The sequence below is a fragment of the Stegodyphus dumicola genome, chromosome X1, assembly GCF_044657685.1.
Source record: "Stegodyphus dumicola isolate Sdum_Otavi_A_Nest chromosome X1, ASM4465768v1".
NCBI classification, from domain to species: Eukaryota; Metazoa; Arthropoda; class Arachnida; order Araneae; family Eresidae; genus Stegodyphus; species Stegodyphus dumicola.
This window is the reverse complement of record NC_140780.1, coordinates 84,620,886-84,646,583: the sequence shown is the minus strand read 5'-3', so window position 1 is coordinate 84,646,583 and position 25,698 is coordinate 84,620,886. Positions and strand designations below refer to the sequence as shown.

Below are 25,698 nucleotides of genomic sequence, written 5' to 3'. Positions count from 1 at the left end.
TTTCATCTCCACTCAGCCCCTCCCACAGTTCACATAGGGAATATATGTAAGGCATTTATGGTTCAGATTAAGGAAGAAAGAGAGAAATGCATCTTCCTTATTCCTCTGAATTACGGAATTAAAGAACTGAAAGGATTACATCCTCTAAAAATTTTATAACTATCTGCTCACAGAAAAGGGTTTCTTTACATCATGTCAGTACAGTATTATAAACATCCAAGACTTCAGTAGGGGTTACAACTACATGTTACAAATGTAAGTACTTTGCCAAATATAAGAATGTGCAGCATCAGCTTGTGAGTACATGTATAAACTTATCAAAGGAAAAGTCATGTATTTTATTTCAAACAAACAAACAATAATTATTATATAGTTAATTTATACGCACTTCTTTCAAATGAGGGTATCGTTTTCTTGCTTCTACAGCAAGTGCTCTTAAATCATTCTGAATATTTTCAAGCAACTTTTTTTCTAATGCAGGCTTGTCAGATAACCCCATGACTTTTCAGCTACAATAAGATATAAGCAGTTAATTTAATACAAAAACTACATAACAAACTTTTATATTTGAAAATTTAAGCTGTTAATAAATATGAAACTAAAAATTGAATGCATATAAAGAAAAACAAACTTGTTCTTGAACCAACAGTTAGCAACATAATAACTTGTAGAGATTTCTATAATTTTGGGGGACTGGAATAGGCGAAAATCACCTATGCCTTTGCCAAGATTTGATCTCCATGTCTTCTGTTGCTAGTTGGACAAACTACCACTTATACCCTTAAGGAATGCAGTGAGGAAGGTGAAACTTCCTTACATTCTCCTCTGCTTATAGGGTGATTGGGGAGGGAGGGAACTCCAAATCCGGGTAGTGATGAATTACTGCAAACCATAATTTTAGTCAGATGGTTATTTGTTGATACTTTCAGAATTTTCTGGAGCGTGAAATATGAGAATATTAGCTCTTGAAATATGAGAATATCAGCTATGTCCTCCCTGAGATTTGAGCTCCATACTTACCAGCTGCTAACTGGACATGCTACCACGTACACCATGAAGACACACAGCAAGAAAGCACTCACAGTCTATCAAATAATACAATCTACATTGATTTACTAGTGTGAAGTTTAACAAATCAATGGCTATTATTATGTTAGCATTATTAAGTCTTAAGCAATTTCAAAGTTGATTAATTCAATTTACAACCAATAATACCTTTACATGAAAACTTCAGAATGAAAGTGTAGAAACAATTTGATACTTCCAATTTTTTTCATATAAATTCATCAAACTATCTTTTCTAAAATTTCTTTCATCTGTATAATATGTACCAAGATGTAAGGCAAATTTTCATCACTAAAAAATGGTACTCTGTATTATGATTTTGATAACAATATATATAGATATTGAAGTCTTAACAATGAAATGAGCTTTTAAACAGTCTGTCCACAAGCACAGCACCAGTTCAGGTACTTATGCATTATACTGTCGGTAGAAATGTTACTGCTTGAGCTATCAGAGCTATGAAAATTAGTTACATGCCAATTAGTTAGATATCACCCAAATACCATTCACAAAATAACTGATTCAACAATTTGAGGTTTATTTATTAAATTGTGCTGTTAATATACAGTTCAGAATTAATATATTCTTAAATACTCGAGAAATTAGATTTTATATAAAAATAATATCCTTAAGATTTGATTTCTTTTAAATTCAGATAATAATTATTTGTTATATATTGACAGACAGCAGCATTCACTTAAAGAAATTACACAAATCATTAATTAAATTTTATCATAAGAAATAACAGTGGCTTTTTGTAATACAAAACAATTCAGACCATACCTGATTAGGACATACAGTTCTTAAAAAGAACGTCAAATGCCACTTTAATCATAAACTTATTCATTGGAATGTAAACATGAATAGTTGTCTATATTCATTCACGTAAGGTTCATGACAGCTCATTATGCAGATACCTATGAAGAGATATTCAAATTATTTATTTTCAGAGCTTAAGCAATATAATAATATTTTACAAGTGAAACAATGTGAGAAAGAGAATGAAAAATATGAAGCATACGTGTACATGAAATGTACAGAAACCACATATACATGAATATTTTTAATTTCATTCTTGCACTGCTGAGAATTTAATGGTGAAAATTTAAATGCATTATTCTTTTCCTTGAACAGATATAAGTTCATGAATAATCAAATTGCTTAATACTATAGAAAGCCAGAACTAGCATCAGGAATTGCCATAAATAAGATGCACAGAATAACAGTTTCAAAAATAGCTGCAAATGAAAACATTTTCTGCATTCACACCTAAAGATGGTGGTTTTCTTTAAGAAACAAAGCTAATAACACAATGAAATTAATATCATCTGATGGTATAATTAAACAGTTATTTAAATACCTGATTCCATTACTAGATAATTTAATATTTAAAGTTTTCCCCCTGTGTCTATTTTATTGTATAATAAACTAAGACTTCTAAAATATTTCTCATAAAGGGAAAAAAAAAAACTCATTTAAAAAATAAAATGCTATGCTCTTTTAAAAAGAGCAAATAATAAATTACACACAATTACAGAAATGTGTCTGACACCCAAATGAAAGTAGCATATATTACTATTCTTTAAAAAAAGATAATATCCAGAAACAATACAGTTACAGTTTAAGTTTTGCATGATACGTAAAACAGGCAATACAGAATGGACGACTAATGTTTCAAAATGATCTGTATTATGTATGCTGATATAGTTAATATCTCATACACCACTTCTGACTTACATTGGTTGCTTTACTTATCATGGCACTGAATTAAACAAAGTTTTAATGATGTGTAGTGGAACAGCCAACCATGCTGTAATAATTCAAATCCAAAACTGAAAATTTTCTGAAGGAATGTCATATGAGTTATCCTAAACTGAGCATTTCCCACACATTTTAATGAGAGATAAATTAGGTAATTTAAGTGGCAAGGAAGAGGTGGGATACTGTCGATTCTGAAGGCTTATGCTGTTGTGCAGTATGAGAAGTAGCACTGTCCTGCTGGAAGATTACCCAAAGGTAACTGCTGCAAATACAAATGTGAGAATAATCATAGAATATGACTGACATATTAAGAACTTGTTATGATGGCTTCAAATTCTGAGATAAGTAATCTGCTCTTAAATCCAAAAGTACCTCATACAAGAATGCTTCTTGTTGGTGCGGCACATAAGATATGAACAGTTGTCTTGGCATCTGCTCCATCAGCAATGGGCACAAAATTCAATCAGCATTTTCACCACTAAACAATAACATAATTCATTACAAAGTAATGCTCAAAGCAATTACAAAGTAATGCTACTGCAGTCTGGCAGTACATTGCTGAGGTGTCAAAAGTAACCTGAGAAGTGACTGAGATACCTGTAAACCCAAAGTATAACAAAATGTGATATACTGTGAAAAATGGTATTCTCAAATTTGTTACTGTTTGCCACTGTTGCACCAGTACTGTCAATAATGCAGAACAGTGAATGAAAGACATCTTGATAAAATGATGAAGCATTATGTGCATACAACATCTATAATCTTCTTTTAGAGTCATACAGCCTTCCTAGAACAAGTGCATTATGCTCTTTCAACCACAGAAACACTTCTAGCACCTGTCACTATCATGGAAAGAAGGAATGAGTTGCCTGATGCCAATAAATGCAGTCTGTTAACTCACAGTTGCAATTATATGGTTATCTTACATGATGTAAAGGCTTCTTTACTCAATGCTAAACACAGGCTAAAATTCCTACACAGCCATGATGTACTTGCAAAAGAAATATGGCTAACTTATGTATATTCTGAGCTCTCACTTGCAAGACTTCAGAATTTTGTAGGTATTACTCAATAATAAACCCTTTCAGAGTTATAAGAATATTCAAAGCTATTATTAGCAAATAGCCACTGCATGAAGAGAAGCCAATAGATTGAAGATGAAAATTATAACATGCATGCAAGAACACATGCAAACACATAAGCACAAAACATTCAAATACGCAAAGTTGATCAGCCAGAAAATAAACTAACAACATTATCCATATTAGCATAAAGACATACAAGACTTACTACATAGTACAAGACTTCAATATGCTAAACATACATGACTTTCAAAAGATGATTCCACGCGAGAGGTAAAAATGATCGCATGGTTATATAGTTTCATAAATTTGTGGCAATTGTATGAGTGCTATACACACTGTAATAACAAAATAGTAACATATTGCATTATTTTATAGAACTATATGCAGTTGTTCCCACTTTCTAGACAATAAAGCACATTGCTGTACAAGTACAGTATATACAAAAGCTTTAGTTGGGAAGAAATGGCACAATATCTTTCCTCAAGTACAATCTATAACTATAAAAAAGTAACCTCAATAGAGTTTTCAAAAGAAAACTTCTTAAAATTTTCTAAAGCACTGAATTTTTTCCCCTCCATTTCTTCACAAAAATTAGAATTCTATACATTGTGCACTTATTTATGTTACATTATGATAACCTGATGATCTTATGCCACCTCCCTTATCAATCAAACACCAGCATGAACTTTAGACTTCAGCAAATTTAGCGATTTAAAAGAAATGTGTTACCACTGCCTGAAATAAAATATTTTTATGTTCCACTCCCCAGTGTTTCAAAAATTTAAACAACAAACTTGGCTATTTAAAAACAATGAATTGCAATTATTGGAAGTAAAACACTTTTACCTCCCACGCACCAATGTGTTGCCATTTAGCAAAGCGTAAAGTACTTAAGTTTCATATTTAATCTGTCTGTTACTGATCAATAAACTAATCAGTTTCAAAGCATTAAATGCAGTCCTTATCTTTTTTTACTTTTTAATTTGATTTAAATAAAAATGTATTTAATTGCCTTGCCTAACTAGAATCGTACTAAAAAGTTTGTGCAGAACTTTTCGGTACTTTTCCTTTATCTATCTGCTCGCAATATCGTACAATCGTAAGAACAAATAATATGATGTAACACATACTAATTAAATAATAAGACAATGAAAAAAATTAATTTAATTATAAAAAGGGTAGAAGGGGCATTGCTCATGTCAAGTAGGGTTTATTTCATGTGGAAACTGTTTGCCTATTACCTCTACAATGGAATAAAAATAATTCATCGCACCTGCTTCTTTCTCCAAATAATTTCTGACAGACAGGACGTGAAATGTTGCACTGCAGTACCAGACTGTATTTTATTTCTTCATTTAGCCGATTCCCCTAAACCCTTCACAGACTGCACATGAGTGCCTGTTCGCAGATTGCCAGATTTGTAGGCAGATAAAGGAAAAGTACCAGTTTTTCAGTATTCATTATGTTTATTTCATCCAATCTATTCCATACTGTTTTAAATCTATAATGCTAATCAATTTTGCTTCAAATAGCATGCTTGATTTTCTTCATAGTTTTTCTGAAAGATTTGCCAGGCTTCATTCCAAAGGAATTTTAATACAGAAATAATATACATGATATCCACTATAATCACATTCTTCAACACAAACAAAAGGAAAATGAAACAAATTACATTTCAGCTAAAATCACAACTGCCAATAGATACTAAAAATAAAAAGAGATTAACCAAATATAAATATAGCTAAGACAAAATGAAGTACAGAAATAAAGCTGAATCATCTATACTATTAAAATTTGTGTGCATCTGTCTATTTGTTTGTAACATCATCTTCTCCAGAACGGCGGGGAGTTGAGTTTTGAAAAAGATACTCTCAAATTCCAAAAATTCATGAGAAGACATTTCAACCACTTCCATGTTTATACAACTTTAACAGCCAATATATAAATTAAGAAGTCTGAAAATGCTAATTTTTGCGCTCCGCAAATTGCTTTTTTCGCTGAACTTCATTGTTGTGCGGCATGCTGCATCAAAGCATGTATAAGGTAAAATTTTAAAACTGGCATCCATCTTTTTTAAACAACAAACTTATTTAAACTTTTAAGGGTAAAATTTTTCATTGAATAGAACTTATAAATTTTGATTTGGCTACAGCCCACTAGTATTTCATATTCTGTATTAATTGTCCAAAAAATATGCTTTCATGCATTGAAAAATAAAATATATTGGAACATTTTTCAGCAAAAATATACAGTCAAAAGTCGTTAATCCGGACTCGTCGGGACTTCGGCGATTCCGGATTATCGATTTTTCCGGATTATAGATCATCAGTTTAAATCTTGTAAGATGGCATGCAGAAATTCTAAAATTAAAAGTATGAAACCATAATTTATGAAATAAAGAATTATGATCTAAAGGGTATCAAAATTTGCAAAAAGAAAAAGCTTAATATTTATTTGTTTACTTTATTAAACATTTCTTTCAATGTAAGTTGTTTAAGTTTTGCTTCGTTTCATGTGATAATACTTTCTCTTTAATTCTATTAAACAGACATAATTTCTTGTTCAGTTACAAAGTTCCGCTGTTCAAGTCCTATAATTGCTGTGTCGAGAATACTGACTAATTTGTCAATCGAAATTTCTTCGTTTTCAATAACCTCTGTTACTTTCTTCGCTATCGGAAGCGAATTATAATGACGAGGAACTTGTTTTAAATCATATAAAAGACGGAGCACATCGAGATGAAATACTACATTTGATAAGGAATTATAAGCCAAATAAAATTAAAACATCTGCCCTGAAGATAAGGATAGTGCTGACAGATCAACTTCCAATTCATTACGCGCAAGCCGCGGCATTCCCCCCGCTGAGCAGCGTGAAATTGATAAACAGATTTCGGATTTCAAAACATACTTTCGCTTTAGATCCTTTACATATTAACAAATATATATCGGAAATTCTATTTGATATAATCAAAAGTTTAAACTTACTTTTATAAAATTATAAATAAAAAATAATAAGCCGGATCCAATTCGAAAATTAAGGAACAACGCAATCATCAACATTAACTGAAATAGATAATTATTTAACTTATACGTTCATTATACATAAAACGCGCACGCGAAAACGTATTCTGCACTTGCGCACACTCATATGCGCAGTCGTAAAAGGTCTTACGCGCACGCGTAAACGCCTATGCGCATGTGTCAACGCGGCGCATGCGCAGAAAGTTTTTAGTTTTGAGGTCCGGATTATAGATCATTCCGAATTATGGGTGTCCGAATTAACGGCTTTTGACTGTATTTCAGAGTACCCCTTGGTGAAAATTGGCAATTTTATGGCCTCCTTCCTGTTCACGTACAACACCCTCCCCAGTAAAATGGCATCTAAAACATAATTAAAACAAAACATATATAATCTCGACAAACTGCATTTTAAATCAACTAAGGAAATAACATAAGAATGGAAATATGTGTTATCTAATCTACACAGTACAAAAAGGGAATACTGACTTACCTTATTTAAAAATTTGTTTCTTCGATGTGTGTGACACTCAGAATTCCTTAACAGCATCCGAAAACTATTTAAAATTATCTAAACTAGAATCCGTATACTGTCTTCACCACATTAATTCACAAAAGTAAAAATGAAAAATATCCTTCATACTGCCAGACTGTCAGTAGCATTTCTTTCGAAAATCCCTTTTTATTACACCCCACATACCTTCCATAGTGTTGATATGAGCTCCTTATTTGAAATACTTAAATCTCACTGTGTAATTTATTGAGAGGTGAACGAAGCCATTTAAATCTTCATTTACACACCAGTCAGTCAATGCTTTTTTCCCCAATCATTCCAAAGCGTACAGAAACTTCAAGTTAATCATACCACCAGCAGGCATTTTATGGTGTAAAGCACAAAATAAGCATTGTACTTCCTAACCAACATCCATACCTAAGTAAGCTCTTACAAATATTTTCCCATTCATCACAGTAAAGCTGTTAAAAAAATAATATATATGTGCCAATCCCAATATTTACATTATGTTAGTTTGGAAACAGTGGTGCTGTTGTCGTTTCGTCCCTATTTGGAGTACATTTCTGTGGTTGCTTGCTTTCATACTAACAACCTAGATCCTGAAGGTGAAGCCACAGCCAGAAATCTTACCCATGGGAGTGAGAGAGGTGAAAAAGGAAATACCAGAATTCCTAAACATTTCGAAGATTTTTATCTGTACGATGCCCAAGAGATACAACAATCTGAAGAAAAAGACCCAGTAACTCTAAAAGATGTCTTGAAATCACCGAAGCTGACATGTGGTTAAAAGCCACAGAGGAAGAAATTCAGAACCTCACTCAAGCTCAAACCTGGGAACTAACTACGAAACCACCAGGAGCCAACCAGATGGTTGTTTCATAAGAAAAAAGACTAGATTGGGAACCGAGCAAAGTTCAAAGCCAGATTTGTGGCAAAAGGCTATTTACAAATACGCGGAGTGAACTTTCAAGACACCTTTTCACCAGTCATCAAACTTAGATCTATAAGGTTACTGCTTGCTGTAGCTACAGAGAAAAACCTAGAGGTTTACCAAATGGATGTGACAGCTGCCTACCTTAATGAAATTTTAAAAGAGGACATACATATGGCACAGCCAGAAGGCTGCATTGAGAAAGGGAAAGAACACCTTGTCTGCCACCTGAAGAAAAGCATTTATGGTCTCCGACAATCAGGACATGCATGGAATACCTGCTTGAACGACTTCCTGATCCCATATGGATTGAAAAGATCAAGTGCAGACCCTTGTATTTACTTTTGTCATGAGAAGAACATCATAATTGGAGTTTACGTTGATGACCTCCTGATAGTTGGAAACATGCCAGAGATAAATGAATTCAAGGAAAGCATCAAGAAAAGGTTCAATGTCAAGGACCTAGGTTCTGCAAGCCAGATCTTATCCATGCAAATATGCAAAGAAGAAAATGGATCATACACACTAGATCAAATCGTTTATGTATCAGAAATCCTAGAAACATTTAAAATGACTGAAGCAAAATGTGCATCCACACTATTCGACCCCAGCATAAAATGTAAGAAGGTGGATGAACAACAGTGGGAGGAAATCAAAGAAAACAGCAAGGAAATCCCTTACAGACAAGCTATAGGAAGTCTCCTTTATCTGAATTGAGGTACTCACCCAGACATGGCTTATTCTTCCACCTACATGAGGCAATTTAACTTTCTAAAGCCGGCAGTACAGCAGTTGTACCAGGAAAATGACTTTCTTTAATGCCATCCCCTCCCTATTTTAGAGAATCGCCTATCTGTAGATCTCTGGGTGGTCTAATGTCGCTGCTCAGAATAGCCGCTGGCTACACATTGTTTTCCTCTTCTTATCAGTTTGGCAAACACCGCAGATTTCGTCTCATGGCAATATACTTGAAAATCAAATAGAAGCCATCTTTTTCTCAAATGTTAGAACACTGTCTCATAATTTTAGTGCTAAATTTTTTAGTACTAACTTTTATTATGATAAAAACGTCAGCGATTTTGCACGCTGTTTAAGCTTACCAGATTTAATGCTTTTTAATCATAGCAAATAAGATAAGATTAATACTTTAGATTTAATGCCCTTCTAGAAAATAGGTAAAACCGCTTTTATAGTTTACTTCCTTTTTATACATATGAATAATAAGATGTTATTTTTACCCTTTCTTTGGGGGATGGGGGAGTGTATAAAACCCTTAAGAACTGTTAACTCTTTCAAAGTGCTTCTATTATGTAGACAATTTTGTCTGATTTATCAGGAGATAAATAAAAGACAATTGTGATAGTAATAAATAATAGTGTATTGTGATAAATAATAGTTTTTGTAATTTTCATTCATTCAATGATTGATTTCAATAATTTATTCAATGATTGCTTTGAATGACTTTCATTCATTGTAAATTATATAAAACCAATTTATCTTTAGACCCTCTTTTAGGATGGCATCTGCCAAAAAGTATTTAAATATCAAAAACTCAATATAACTACTAAATTGAATCAAAACATCAGTTACTTTGCATAAAATTTCGAATAGTTTTATTTGCTAAAATTCTTATACTCCTCAAGAGATAATTTTTTTATTAATCTGTCTGAATTTCCTTTATCTTTAAAAAAGGAATGTTATTTTGTCTGTAATAAGGTGTATGTCAACTTACTATTAAATGTATGAGAATTAAGATTGAATTACGGGAAAACATGTGAACGCTATCTGCTTAAGAGGATGGATACTTTTGTGTAAACCTTTTTAAGAGAAAATTGCTCGCATTTACATTCCTGATGGAAAACTTCACATGTAATCAACCCGTTCTCCGGGTTTGATTGGTTTAATTTTGTTCGCTTATTGAATTACATCAAAGCACACAACAATTACCTGTATAAAGGGAAGGATGCCTTCGCGGAGGACTTTCTAAGGGAAGCGGGCTTGTATTTATAAACCAACTTCCCTTAGAAACCATGAATCCAACCCTTTAGCCGGAATTCAAACCCGAGCGAGCTACAAGTATTCAGCTCTACTGAAGGGCCTGTAAAAAATTGATAAAGAAAAAGTATTGAAATAACCGGTTTAATTTACCAACTCATATTTCTCAATTGACAGTACACAAATTAGGCATATGAGGGGATTATTTGTGAATAAATAAGCCGCATTGCACTATTCTTCACAATTTCATATTACTATGGAATTATTGCATTTCAAAGTTATTTCTCATGAATTAAGTTTGCTCCGTTCATGACTTTTTATTTTTTAAAGAGAAAACTTCACACTTTAAATAAAAAATACACGAGAAGATACTTTATGCAAAATTTGGCATAAACAGTTTTCTTAACTTTGCTTTGAAAATATTCCAGGGTAATCGTTTTCATTACTGGAAGAAATATGAAAAACAGATTTACTCCATTGTAAGTGTCAACACCCAGTATGCCCCTATTCTTTTGAAAACATGAAAGATTAATTTTCTATAATAAATTAGCAAATATATTATGTGCAAATAGAATATTCGTTGAAAATGAAATAGACTTCAACCTTTGGATATAACGATGGTTTTAGACGAAATTTCTGCCTATGAAAGGAAATTGACATATAATTCTTCATAAATATTTAAAACTATACTGAAAAATACTTTTGATGATTGCATGTATAGGTCACAGATTCTTTTTTTCTCTGTTAACATAAACAAAAGCCAATTCTACAAAGGAAAATTCTCGTTAAAGATATACCTCCTTTGCCTGATAGTCCAATGTAATATTTGCTAAAGTTAAATGATGAAACGCAACCAATGTATCTCCGATTTTCTTTTTTATAATAACAAAATTTATCGAAAAAAGCAGATTTAAAGCTCTGTTATTGTTATGTAAAGCTTTATTATTGCTGTAAGTTCATCTCAAAATCTAATTGTATTGAATCTCATTGTAATCATCTAATAGTAATAAATATTATTAATGAATTTATTATTATTATTTCATTAAATTAGTCATTACTATTATTTTGTTAATGAAAATATGTTATTAAAAATCGCATTCCAACCTGCAGACTTACAAAGCTAGTTCGTATTTATTATATTTTGTAAAATTTTGTTTTCGTTTTCTAATTTCTAATACGAAAATATGCGAATATAAATAAAGTGTGAAAACAAAGTTATAAAAATCACAAATTATTGCTGAGGTTGTTCAGAAATAGTAAATGAAATACAAACATTGCATACATTTTGTTATTTATTTAGAACTTCATTTAAATAAAAGCAAAATAATCATCGAAAAAATCGCAAATCTAGCAACCCATCTACTACAGAACAGCGTGTGACAAACATGTAAATTTTAGTGCATCCATGGAGGGAACTAACGACTTTTCTCATTAGGAAAATGTCAAAGAGGGGGCAAAAGTGTTTTGTATCGCGCCGGCCTGAATGCTATATTATGAGAATTTTGACCTGGTTTTTAAAAGGTTATATTATGAGAATTTCGGCCTGGTTTTAGAAGGTTAGTGAAAAACACACTGAAGAACACTGGAGAGGTGTGAAGCACATTTTAAGATACCTAAAGGAACCACGGCACAGAATGTTGAGATTCCAGAAGACAGGTGAGCCACTTCAAGTCTACTGATATGCTGACTGGGGAGGTGACAGAACTGACCATAAATCTTACAGTGGTTATATAGGGTGGCGCAGGGAAATGGGAAGTTTTGAACGTTACAGTTGACAGCACTGTAGAGCCGGCAGTTGTTCGAAACTTTGCACAACTGTTGTGAGTGCATTGCCATTTAGTAATCATGGATCATTGGACTGGTGCAGAACATGCAGTAGCTGTGAGAGTGCAGTAGCTGAGTTGGCAGCACTGTAGAGCCGGCAGTTGTTTGAAACTCTGCACAATTGTTGTGAGCGCATTGCCATTTAGTAATCATGGATCATTGGACTGGTGCGGAACGTGCAGTAGCTGTGAGAGCGTTTTATAAAAATGGTGATAGTACGACTGCCACGCAGAGAATATTTCGAAAGCATTACCAGGTTGGACATCATGGACGTGTCCCATCTGTGCATGCAATTACAACATGGGTGAAGAAACATGATCTGCCTTGAAAGAGAAACCTCCAAATGGCATTCCAACGGAACGTACCCCAGAGAACATTGAAGCTGTTAGAGCTGTAATCGAGAGAAGTCCTCGCCGCTCCATTCGACAGCATGCATCTTCAGCAGGATGGAGCCACGTCACACACTGCTCAACAATCAATGGCACACACTGCTCGACAATCAATGGCAGACACTGCTCGAAAATCAATGGCAGCAGTTCATCAATTGTTTGAAAGATGCATTATTTCACGTAACAGTGACATTGAATGGCCTGCGAGATCCCCTGATCTTAGTGTGTGCGACTTCTTCTTGTGGGGATATCTTAAAGGCAAGGTGTACCGTGCACGTCCTGCAACAATCCATGAACTGAAGGAGAATATTAAAAAAGAAATCACTGCCATTTCCCAAGATTTGCTACACCGCACATTCCAGAGTTTTCATAACAGGCTGTTAGACTGTGAACGCCGAATGGGAGCACAACTTTCTGATGTCATCTTTAAAAAGAAAAGAGACTCTTTTGGACATTTTGATTGTAAAAACCTAAATGGCATGCTGAATACATGCACTTTTGTTAATAAATTACTAGTTTTATGAATTTATTTGTGGAAATGACGTTATTTCGAAATTTCCCGTGTCCCTGTGTCACCCTGTATAATGCTACTGGCAGGTGCTCCAACCTCATGGTCAAGCAAGAAGTAATCCACAGCAGCTTTATCATCAACAGAAGCACAGTATGTGGTGATGTGTCACACTGCCAAGGAAATACTATGGATTAAAAATTTGATAAAGGAAATATGTACTGAATTAGCTGTTTCACCTCAAAAAGTGCAAGTCAACAACCAGGGAGCAATCTTCTTAGCCAAGAACCATGTTACTTCTGAAAGAAGTAAGTACATCAATATTAAATTTCATTTTCTGAGAGACCTAGTAAAAGAAAATGTGACTGTATTTAATCATGTGCAATCCAGCGACAATCTCGCTGATCTCTTAACTAAGCAGACCTAGAAAAAACTTTTATGCGACATGAACTATGCCAGCACTTGCATGTAAAAATGATCTCCTTTGAAGTTTATGACTGAACATAAACCACTATGGTTGTAACTGTGTAGAGACTTAAAACTCCAGAAAGAAGCCTAGATACAATTTTTTCTTAATTATTTCTATGTAAACATTGTGTTTCCTAGTATAATTTAATATGTGTCCATTTAATGATACAATTCATAGTAGAGGTCAATAGTGTTTGTGCATGTAATAGCAGCTACATTGTTTTTTTGTAAATGTGTACAACCACAGCGTGATTAATTTTTTATGGAAGTATGTAAATATCTTGCACATAGTGTGACTGGCAAGGGGTCGTGTTAAAAAAAATAATATACAGTCAAAAGTCTTTAATCTGGACGTCCATAATCCGGACCTCAAAGCTACAAACTTTCTGCGCAAGCGTTAACACATAATGCGTTTACACATGCGCATAATACCTTTACGCATGCACGTTTAATGTATAACGGACGGTATAAGCTAAGCTAAAATTATCTAATTATCTATTTCAGTTAGTGTTGCAGATTGCATTGTCCCTTAATCTTCTAATTGGATCTGGCTTATTATTTTTTGCAGACTGTTACAGCAATTTTATAAAAGTAAGCTTGAACTTCTGATTATGTCAAAAAGAATTTCCGATTTTGGAGCTGCCAAAGTTTCAATGTCCATAAAAAAAAAACGTGGAATTGCTGCAGAAAATGGATAAAAGCATATCTTTTGTTTCTCTAACCATTCCGAAATCTGTTTATTAATTTCTCGCTGCTCTGCGAGGGGGGGAGACATCGCGGCGCGCAATGAACTGGAAGTTGATCTGTCAGCACTATCCTCATCTTCAGGGCAGATGTTTTTATTATATTCTGCTTATAATTCCTTACTAAATGTAGTATTTCATCTCGATGTACTCCGTATTTGATATGATTTAAATCAAATTCCTCGTCATTATAAATATCATGAATACACATCAAATAGTTTTCAGTTTGCAATTTTCTAATTTCGACTATGCATAATGTATGCTTTATGCATGCGCACATTGAAAGAAATGTTTAATAAAGTAAAGAAATAAATATTAAGCTTTTTTTTGTAAATTTTGATACCCTTTAGATCATAATTGCTCTTTATTTCATAAATTGCGGTTTCATATTTTTAATTTTATAATTTCTGCATGCCATCTTACCAGATTTAAACTGATGATCTATAATCAGGAAAAATCGATAATCCGGAATCGCCGAAGTCCCGACGAGTCCGGATTAACGACTTTTGACTGTATATTATTTTTTTGCCATGTTATGTGCCAAGATCAGGACTGCACCTTATGTGCAGGAATTGCATATATGCAGACATACAATCCTCTGACGAGGTGTGGTGTGTTGCATCATCATTCTTTTTTTTAATTTTCACACTCTTTTTTTTTCAAGTTTTGTAGTTTAAATATTTAATTTTGTTTTGTATTTTATTTTATTTTAAATTATTTTAAATATTATGAATCGCCGAAGTCCCGGCGAGTCCGGATTAAAGACTTTTGACTGTATTTGATTGTTCAACCTGGACTATGTCATTCATTTACTCACGAATAATTTAAATTTTAACAAAAGCAACTACACAATGAGCTGCAATACTCACTATAACTGAGTTTATAATTTCTACTGCATGTAACTTCCTGAATTATTGCACATAACGGATGATTAAATTAGTGTAATCAAAAAGGAATACTTTTAGTTTATTGTTAAAATCATTTTATATTTTCATGAAATTATACTATTTTAAATTCAGTGAAATTACGACATTAACTAGACTCTTTAAAATAATTTTATATATATATACAAGATTTGTACACATTTCTGTACCGGAAATTAAGTACTTTTTAGGATTTTTAAGGACCATTAATGAAAAAAATTAAGGACCTATGAGCAAATGGGAGCTGAATAAATTCAATTAAAAATATTATCTATGCCTGAATTTTGCTTTTGTAATACCATCCTAAAAATAAAATAGATCCCTAAGTAGTATACATTATTACTAAACATTAATTAATTAATATAATTATTAATAAGGCTGAGAATAAAATAAACTTTATGCAATTTATCAAGTAGCATTAAATATTTTACACTTATAACAGTTGGACATATTTGAAAGAAGATAAGTGGCATTAATGGTTTACTAACAATTAGCTTTATGTTGATTTTTTTAATGTCTCATTTTGTCACATACTTGGTCAGTGTAGACGTTTAGTAAATAGTACGTAGATTTTATGTCAAATGGCATAGGTAAAATGAGAAGCAAGATCATAATCAACATGATTCATAACAAAAGACTGAATGTTGTCACTGCTGCTGCTTGTCTAGAGAGAGACCTGCTGATTAGAACAAACCTGAATGGCCTCACGTAGGCACGGTTGGCAAGTGTTGAAAGTTAGTCAAGCTCTGTTTGATGCAATTAGTGCCATAGCTTCGTGTAGAGTTCCAGGGATTGAAACCCAGTTAATATACTTTAAGGTTCCAATAAGCCATTAAAGCACTAGAGGTGATAAGTTGTTTTGTATTATTTTAAGTCTCACTAGATGTAAAGAATAAGTTTTACTTGAATTTTTACATTTTTGTATTTTATCTTGTGACCACAGTGAGTATTAATGAAAGGCAATAATTTGCTTTATTATGTAGAGATAATTTTTAAGGGTAAGCAGTTAGTTATAAATAATTCAATGAGGTAGTTTGGTAACCTTAGTCATTAGGGATTTACATGGCCACTATTAAATTTCATTTTTAACAATATTTGTTAAAAAAGCTCTATTAAAATCTAATAAAATTTCACAGTTTAAAATACATGTAATTTATAACATTAGCATAATTGCGCATTAAAAGTTATGTTTTGTAAGGCTTCAAATTAAAATAATGGATAAATATTTTGTTGTGTTGTTGTTAGAAAATATTTATGTTTTGTAACAACCCTCCTCGCTAGTTTCTGCGTGTTTTATCTCCTAACTTCTCAACCTCTCCACAATGTATTTATGATGGTTTACTTGATATAGTTAAAGTTAAATACAGTACAAAGTCTTTAATCCGGACATCCATAACGCGGAATGATCTATAATCCGGACTTCAAAGCTACAAACTGTCTACGCATTCACATAATACCTTTAGGCATGCGCATAATACGTTTACGCATGCATGTTTAATGTATAACGCACGGTATAAGCTAGTGTAGATTGTGCTGTTCCTTAATCTTCTAATTGGATCCGGCTTATTATTCTTTGCAGACTTTTAAAGCAAAAAGTAAGCTTGAACTTTCGATTATGTCAAAAAGAGTTTCTGATTCTGGAGCTGCCAAAGGATCTACAAAGCGAAAGTATATTTCGATGTCCATCAAACAAAAAGTGGAATTGCTGCAAAAAATGGATAAAGGCATGAAGAAAGTGACAGAGAGGTTAATGAAAACGAAAAAATTTCGATTGACAAGTTAGTCAGTATTTTTGGCAATTACAGGACATGAACAGCGGAACTTTGTAACTGAACAAGAAATTATGTCTGTTTATAGAATTAAAGAGAAAGTATTAGCACATAAAATGAAGCAACGTAAACAACTTACATTGAAAGAAATGTTTAATAAAGTAAACAAATAAATATTAAGCTTTTTTTTGTAAATTTTGATACCCTTTAGATCATAATTGCTCTTTATTTCATAAATTACGGTTTCATATTTTTAATTTTATAATTTCTGAATTCCATATTACCAGATTTAAATTGATGATCTATAATCCGGAAAAAACCCTAAGTCAGAATCGCCGAAGTCCCGACGAGTCTGGATTAGAGACTTTGTACTGTAGTCTAAACCTCCCGAAAGATGTGAAGCAAATTATAGCTATGTCAGAAAGTAGCTACAATAATTAGACAGAGAGAGGTTTAAATAAACCTCTTATTTAAAAAGAACTTAGAACATAAAGGCATGTTCTGATGCTGACAAAATCAATTACAACTCACGGTGACGTAATTAAACAAGAAAAGTCAAATTCAAACTAAAAATGTGGACTAGTTGTCAAAGATTGTACAATTTAATTTTAATTTAATCTGGCTCAGTAACTCTATCATATGAGGAAACAGAAGTGGGAAATTATAGTATAGTAGTAATCATAAACAATTAGGTAATTTACATAATAATAACTGCGCATATCTTTGAAGAATAATTTTCTTTATATATTCAGTTTTTTTCTTCAACACGTTTCCGTTTCATTTTAGAATTTTTAGATTTCATTAAGGATTTCTGTTACTCAAACTAACACTAAATGCATTTAGAATGTATAGAAAAAGCGGCTAATTTTATTTCATTACTAATATGAACATTCAGAAGAAATATGAAATATATATGGTAAAGGCTGGTTACAGAGCTGATGTGACAGAATTTTTAGAATTTAGTGACACACCGAACAACAAAATCTAGAAATGGCAAAATGTTTAGAATTTAGAGCAGGCATTGGAAGCAGAATTTAGGATCCACAGAGTTTGCATCAGGTGGGAAAATGCCTAGTGCCAGCTATGTGTATGGTGCATTAAGACATATTAGATGAATCTTTTAAATTGTAAGTGTCCAATTTCTTTGTTAATAAAAACATCCCTATCTATAATGCCTGCCCATGTGATAAGATTAGAAGCCTCTTTGATATTTTCCATGCTTGTGTCTAGTGAAAAGTAGAGAAAATAAAGGTAAGATACGCATGTTAAGATTCTAGTATCAGAAGTAAAACATTCAAATACTATGATGTTTTCATTGTTCTTCCAGAGACTCTCCAAAAAGTAAGAAACTCATTGCAAACTTTCTGTAAAATGCATCCATTACACGTTGATACCATGGAGACATTTTTCATTTTGTCACATGTTTCTCGAATATTCTAGAATCATGGGTCTATAAATCTTGCCTTCAAATCCTTCTAAATTTTCCAAGCTGCAATGTCTAAAATCCTAAAGAAAAATTATCCCTTCAAATTCTGTAACGGCAAAGAACCAGAACTATTTTGGAAAAAACAAGGAGAGAAAAAGAGTAAAATTAATTTTATAGAGAAAACTGATGGATATTCTGAGAATTTTGAATATTCTGAGAAAATTACAAGGGAAAAACTCTTACTATGAAAACGTTAAAGACATTTTAAACTAATTACATAGCTAATTTTGCTTTTGCTAAGAGCTGTTTTGTAAATTGTGTTTTATAGCATTATACCTTTTTTTATTTTTCAGATTAAAAGTATTGTATAATAAGTTGCCAAACTTATTATACAATATTTTTAATCTGAAACTTTATAATATGACAGTGAAAAATAAAAATGTTTTATTTTAATGTTATTTTTTAAATATAATTCCAATATATTACCATTATTTTAATGAAATTTATCAATGTAATGAAGTTGTAAAAAAAATCATCGAAAAATTCTCAGATCTCGGAATTAAAAATTTTCAATAGAAACTGATCTCAAAATCACCAAAATGTTGATAAGTCGACAAATTTAGAACCGTTTAATAAAAGAATTTCCATCCTCAAAAGCGAAAAGTTGTTTAAGAGCTCTTTATTAGAAAAAATGAATTTCAAAATGCTTATGTTTCACTTCTTGCTTAGAAACTCGAGTATCCCATCATTTATATTAAAAATAGAAACAAATTATAACCCACAAACCGATTTAAAAGATAACCATATATGTCAGTGAATCGCCAAAAATAATCCTCCAAAATGCTAATTCGCATTCAAAATGGCAGTCGTAAAAACAGACAGAAATTTCAGATGATTAAAATTAAGGACCTTCTTTCGATTTTGGCCAAAATTAAGGACTTTTAAGGACCGTACGAACCCTAATATATTTAATAGCTGTTTTAGGCAACTAGCCCCACGAACAGCTAGTAAATATTAAAAAGAGTAACATTAACATTCAGCATTCTATATGTGTTCAAATACGAAAAATGCTCAAACACAGTGTATGAAACTTTTTTCTTGGCATTTGTAAACTGGAAGATACCGGACATGGAAGGCATTAAATATAATAAAATATGTACAATGCCTCATAAAGAAATAAATGAAAAATACTTTTGGAATCATTCTACAGCAGAAAGAATTTGCTCATTCTTATAAATTTCCTCTTTTTGCAATCAATTCTCCTCAACTCATCTTTCCGCAGATAATTTTCAATGCCATCACTTACATCATGCATCCAGTATTATGCCATATATAATCATATTCTGATACTGTTGAATCCAGAATTGCACTGGAGCCTACCGTAGCCCGGCTCTGCTAATTCTTAGTTTTGGGGTTAAATCATAATTCTAGTCGGAGTGCACCAGAGCCCTAAATAAGAAGGATCTGGCAATTCTTAACGTAACTAAATAACAATTTCTGCAGAAATTAGGTCTTGAAAGTTTTATTCTTAATAATAAAATTATATTAAAAATTGATCCTCACTTCTAAATGCATGCTTCTGTTTCCTTGGAAAACAAACCCTTGGATGGAGGTGGAGACTTTTACGGGAAGCAAAACCCCTAACCACATGTCAAAGGCTTATTCTCCATAAAGTAGAATGATTACAATGATTTTATGATAGAACGTAAAATTTTCATTCTAACGCTAGTGTCTCCTTGCGGAAAAGACCATCAGCAGAATTTCTGGAATGATGCAACCGAAGACGGGGAACGAAAAGTGTCACTTGTTATTTTTTCTTTAGCTAACCCTCGGATTCGGAGAAAATTTGTTCCCCAGTCATTTTTTGTTTGACAGTTAGAATTATATCGACAGAAGATCATGGTCTGAAAGTGCTAGACTCTTCTCTGTTTTCAGACCTATACACCCTCTGTTAAAATTTTCTCTACACTCTGTTACTGTTTATAACATACTCTTTAGTCTCATTAGTAACGCTTTAACGATTTTAAAATTTTTCATTGGTGTCTGTGGAAAAAGAATGGTCTATATTTCTATCATCAGTTGAAGACAGACATAATATTAAGAGATTAAATTCAAGCAGGGACTGAAGAGCTATTTTTTAGTTTTGTTTGAAACTGTAATTCTATCTGGAACCCCAAATAAAATCACAGTCCAGTACTTTATTTTATAATTTAACTATTTATCATTTATCTAATAACTTATTAAATTTTTATTTGTCTCTATAATTTTGTTAAATTTTAATTATATTATTATTATAATCATTAATTATTTAATTACTCTAATCATTAATTAGTCAATTTTTTTAATTTTCAATCACTTTATCATTTTATTTATTTATTTATTCTTGTTCCTCTTTCCTGATGATCTTCAATAGGGCTCCGGCACTTCTGATTTTAGAAATTAAGCCCTGGTTAAATAAGATACTTTCCTTTACTATCAAAACATGCGACATTTCTTAAATCATCTTAATGATCTTGTTATTCTCAAATACAACACCTCAAGATTTTAGATAGAATTATTCAACTGACCCTATACTTAAAACACATTTACTCATAGCTTAAATTGCGCCAGAGCCTACCGCAGCCCAGCTCCTATACTTCTTAATTTTGGGAACATATTCTAATTCTAGCTGGAGCACAGTGGAGCCCTGAATAAGAAGGCTCTGGCACTTTATTTATGTAACTGAACATTTATTTCAGTACAAATTTGATTTAGAAAATTTTATTTTTAGCAATAAAATTATATAAAAAAATCACTCACTAAATTTTATTTCTTTACATTTTACTTAATTTAATTATTTAAATAAACTAATTATTTATTAATTAAATACTAATTGTAAATTAAACACTAATTAATAAATATTAATTATTAATATCAATTAGATCATTATTAATTAATTTGATACTCATTAACATTTTAATTTTAAATTATTAATGATTTTAATACTCATTTTATTTATTTATTTACCCTTGCTGTTCTTTTCTGACAGTGTTCCACAGGGCTCCAGCACTTCTACTTTTAGAAATTAAGCCCTGCATTTACTGCATGTACGAACTACGTATTTTCTTTTAACTTATATCATGTATAAAAGAGCACATTTAATTCAAATTTAAAATGTCAAATTTTCAATAAAAGAAATCGCCAAATTAAATTCCTTATTCATTCATTCAATATGTATTTCAATTTTTTAGAAAACTATTACCTTATATCCCACATGCAAGATAATATTAAAGGTCCCACACAAAATAAAATAGCAAATACTGTATTCGAACATATAAAAACTACTATAATAATAAGTTCTTAAGAAGTGAAAATCTACAGCATGTAATGAATACTATTAATTTCTATCTGTGTTATCAAAAAGGGTTAAAAAAACATTAATTTTATTAAGCATCTAGCTGTTAACAAATATTTAAAATTAAAATTTCTTACCTATTTGATAAATAATAAAACTTTAAAGTTATGAGTATTTGTCATCAATATCAGTACTTTGATATCATATTTAATACAGTAATTTTATTCTTCAGTCCCTTCCTTGCTTTAAATAAATTCATCAAACAAATCATCTTACATTTAGAGAGATATGCAAAGTCACATAAACCTATTTCAGACATTTTTGTATTCTGTGTAATTAAAGATGAAAAATTTGGTTGTTAAAAACATAGAAATATTCTGACAATAACCATGCCTTTTCATATTAAAAAAGGTGTTCTGTTAAACAGATTTTGATATACTAAAATTATAACTGATTTACTGTTCTACCATGAATTCAAAACCTCTCACTAGTATATTTTAATTTTTACTTTTTATTGCAATACTTTATTAAATTTTTAAAAATTTTTTCCCCTCATTCACAGAAATCTTGCATCATAAATTATTAGATTAATTATGAAATTATTAATTTCAATGATAAATCTATTTTTTAAATTTATAAATTTGATTTTAAATATTTTAAAAAGTCAAATAAATTTCAAATTAAAAAAATGCTTTGCACAATAAATCTCAAGGCTTCAAGTTAACAAATAGAAAAGCTGTACGATTCACCTATGCATCCTCTAAAAGCATCATACAGATGATCAGATGCGATTTCACTCCAAAGCAAATGTGGCAGTCAGTGTGATCCAAAGCAATCAATGTGATTTAACTCCAAAGCAGAAGTTTATTTTAAATGAATTAAAAACATAAAATTTTCATTTTGAAAATATACTTTTGCTACAGTAGGTTATTTTCTTTTTATTTGTTATGGTTCAATATTACTTCTTCATAAATAAGCAATAAACTTCAATGCATAAACAGTAATCTCAAATGAGATATAAATTAGCAAAATTCTTCCAATGATTCTATAAATATAAATAATAAAGTGCTCTTTTTTTATATAGTTTAAAATAATTTTTTTCAAACAAATAAATAAAATATCATTCAGCAGAAGAAAAGTTAGCAATCTTCTGAAAATAAAGAGACACTGATAACATCAGATGAAGTGCCTGCGATATTCTTCTTATCACATCATAGTTGATAGCATATCAAACTGATCACTGGAAAGCATTAGACAAATGCCAGGTTAAGAGAAAGTATAAAAATATAGCCACGATTCTGTTAAAAATGCCTGTTAAATGAAAAATTAAAAAAACCATTTTTTTAATTAAAAAAAAAAAACACAAATGCCAGTCTTGTAATAAATGATAACACAAAATTCAGACAAAAGATAACAATTTGCAAATTTGTATTTCAATTAAGTCTACTCTACATCATATTCAAGGATATGTACAAGCATGTACGAAACAGGAACATGCTAAAGAAGTCAAATTATTTTATATTTCACGAAATGTTTACAAAATTTGCTACTAGTTAAAAAAAAATTATAATTCAGTACCTACAAACACTCTGCACTATAAACAGCAAGAATTTCTGATGGAGAAAGGTAGGCTTCACAATTTTTACATCAGTACTTTCAATATTCACTAACACAAGTTTTAAGTATACCACATGTACTTTCAATAATACAATTAAAAAAAAAATAATTCTAGCATATGATCACGGAGTTCCACTTACAGATTACCAAGTAAAAATTATTCTTTCACCTACACTATCAGTATAAACAGTTAAATAAAATAATACAGCTACATTAATAAAGGCAAAAATTGACTTAATTATGATTAGCAGAAATTTAGGTTTATAGAAAATATAAGGATTTTTAACATAAAGTTTTTGTTGTTATTTTTAAATACAAGAAACTTGATTTTTATAAGGTTAAACTGAACACTTGGAAAGAAGCAGCAATTTTACAAATGATATATTTCATAGAAAGAATGTGGAAATCATCATAGCACCAGTAACATTTTTATGAAATGTCGTTATTATTTCTGATTTTGTATTTATTAATAACTTATGTATGAAAATATTTTTAACAGACAATGTTTCGAACTTTTAAAATACACCTGTTCTTCCCCATGAAACAAACAATTTCTAACCCACAGTAAATCATAAGGATCACTTATTTTTTTCCCAATATTACGAACATGCATACTACAGTGACAGTTTATGTATGGTATTACGATAAAACTGAAAATTAACAGAGATCTCTTGCTATTACGATTTGCCACTGTCATCCATGTAAATATTAAAAAATTTCATTTTAATTTTGATACTTTAGCGGTGTTGCAAATTAAGATATTTATGCAGTGAATAATTTAATTATTTACCTTCTTTATGTGATTAAAACTGAATATATACAATTTCACTTAAATAAGCAAAACTTTTGCTTCATATTTACTTCAACCGCAGTTCTAAACAGAAACACTGTGTAGTGGTAAATTTCGGAAGATAGGTTACAGTTACTTTTAGTGGCATACTTTACGCCAAGGCGACTGATATAAAAATAAATCTGTAAAGGCCCATTTACACTAGCGAAACTTTGAGCCTAAGAAATGCACGCGGAAGTTGCTACTTCATTAAATGACGAAAATGTTACTCTTTTTTTTTAAAAACTGAAACTGAATATGTACACATTTAAATAAACAGCCTAACTTATAACATTATTCAAGAGTTTAAGAGTTAAATATTCCCTCATAATACGAAAACATTGCTGTTAAAAAGCTCTCAAACGAGTCTTCAAATTCCCTGCGTTTCTTAGGCTCAAAGTTTCGCTAGTGTAAATGGGCTTTAATGAACCATTAAAACTTTGTTAAGCTAAGAAATACTGAGTAACAATTATAACCTAGTATTATGCTGCATCACCAAAATGTGGTATTTAATTAGAACTTCCCCTAACTTAAAATATTGGTGAAAAACTATTTTGAACTTATTATTCCGAAAAAATATTGTGGCTCACGTTTGTTTTCCGACCCTTGTGCTTTTCAGTTTTATTTTCAAACATCAGTTTCTAAATATCAGCGAAATAACTTGATTTTTCTTTCAATTAAACTATTTTTCAACTGTTTTTAAAACCTGCTTGTTTTCGAAACAATTATTCGAAAAGCTTCTGATAAAAATATAGTTTATTAAAAATATGTTCTGGAAAAGGACTTACGTAAGCAGTTGAGCACTTTGAACAAAAGCACATATTTAATAAAAACCCGATAATAATTGGATATTCAATACTTCCTTAATTTAAGCTAAAATTACATTTCACATGCGCTTTGGTAGGGATTTAACTTATCTCTTCGAGTAAGAATATTTCGTTTTGATCTAGTCCTCCGTAAGAATGGCTTTTACCGGAGCTTTCGAAGAAACGTCATAACGTCATTTCCTATTCTTTTCTTCAACTCACTCCATACACGTTCGGTTGGATTTAGCAAGGAAGAATAAGAAGACAGTTTTATAATAACCACAAGTGAACATATAGAGCCGTATGTTTAGGATCGTTATCCTGACAGTACTAATCCTAAGTAGAATAGTGCAACACTGGAGTACCTAGGTTCAACTGGCCTTACCTCCATCGAAGAATATTCGCTTTTGAATTTATCAAGGATAACTGAAAAGGAACATTCTAACAGTAATTACAAAAGTCCTAAAGTTGAAGAAATATAATAATAAGCTACGAGTAAATACAAAGCTACCAAAGTTCTACAGATTGAATATCCCACATACCTAGTTTCCATTTACCACAGATAAATTTCAGCTGAATATAGCCTCTAGAAAGTTAAACAGCACAAAAGTTTTGTCAATAGAAGTGAAGGCAGCGCGAACCTCATCAATGCGGTTAGTTATTGTTCTAATTACATCGAATATGAAATAGT

General features: G+C 31.4%; 1 protein-coding gene across 1 annotated transcript in view; it reads right to left on the bottom strand.

Annotated features, from left to right (window-relative positions):
* Window positions 1-24,298, bottom strand: part of mon2 (Mon2 homolog, regulator of endosome-to-Golgi trafficking) — a 261,987-nt gene extending 237,689 nt beyond the window's left edge. The window contains exons 1-3 of the mRNA XM_085807699.1: window positions 24,163-24,298; window positions 1,849-1,982; window positions 389-509 (exon numbers count right to left, since the gene is read on the bottom strand). Of these exons, the coding sequence (XP_085663825.1) occupies window positions 389-499 (111 nt within the window). The 5' untranslated portion in view covers window positions 500-509; window positions 1,849-1,982; window positions 24,163-24,298. The remainder of the gene's footprint in view (window positions 1-388; window positions 510-1,848; window positions 1,983-24,162) is intronic.
* Window positions 24,299-25,698: the final 1,400 nt, after the last annotated feature.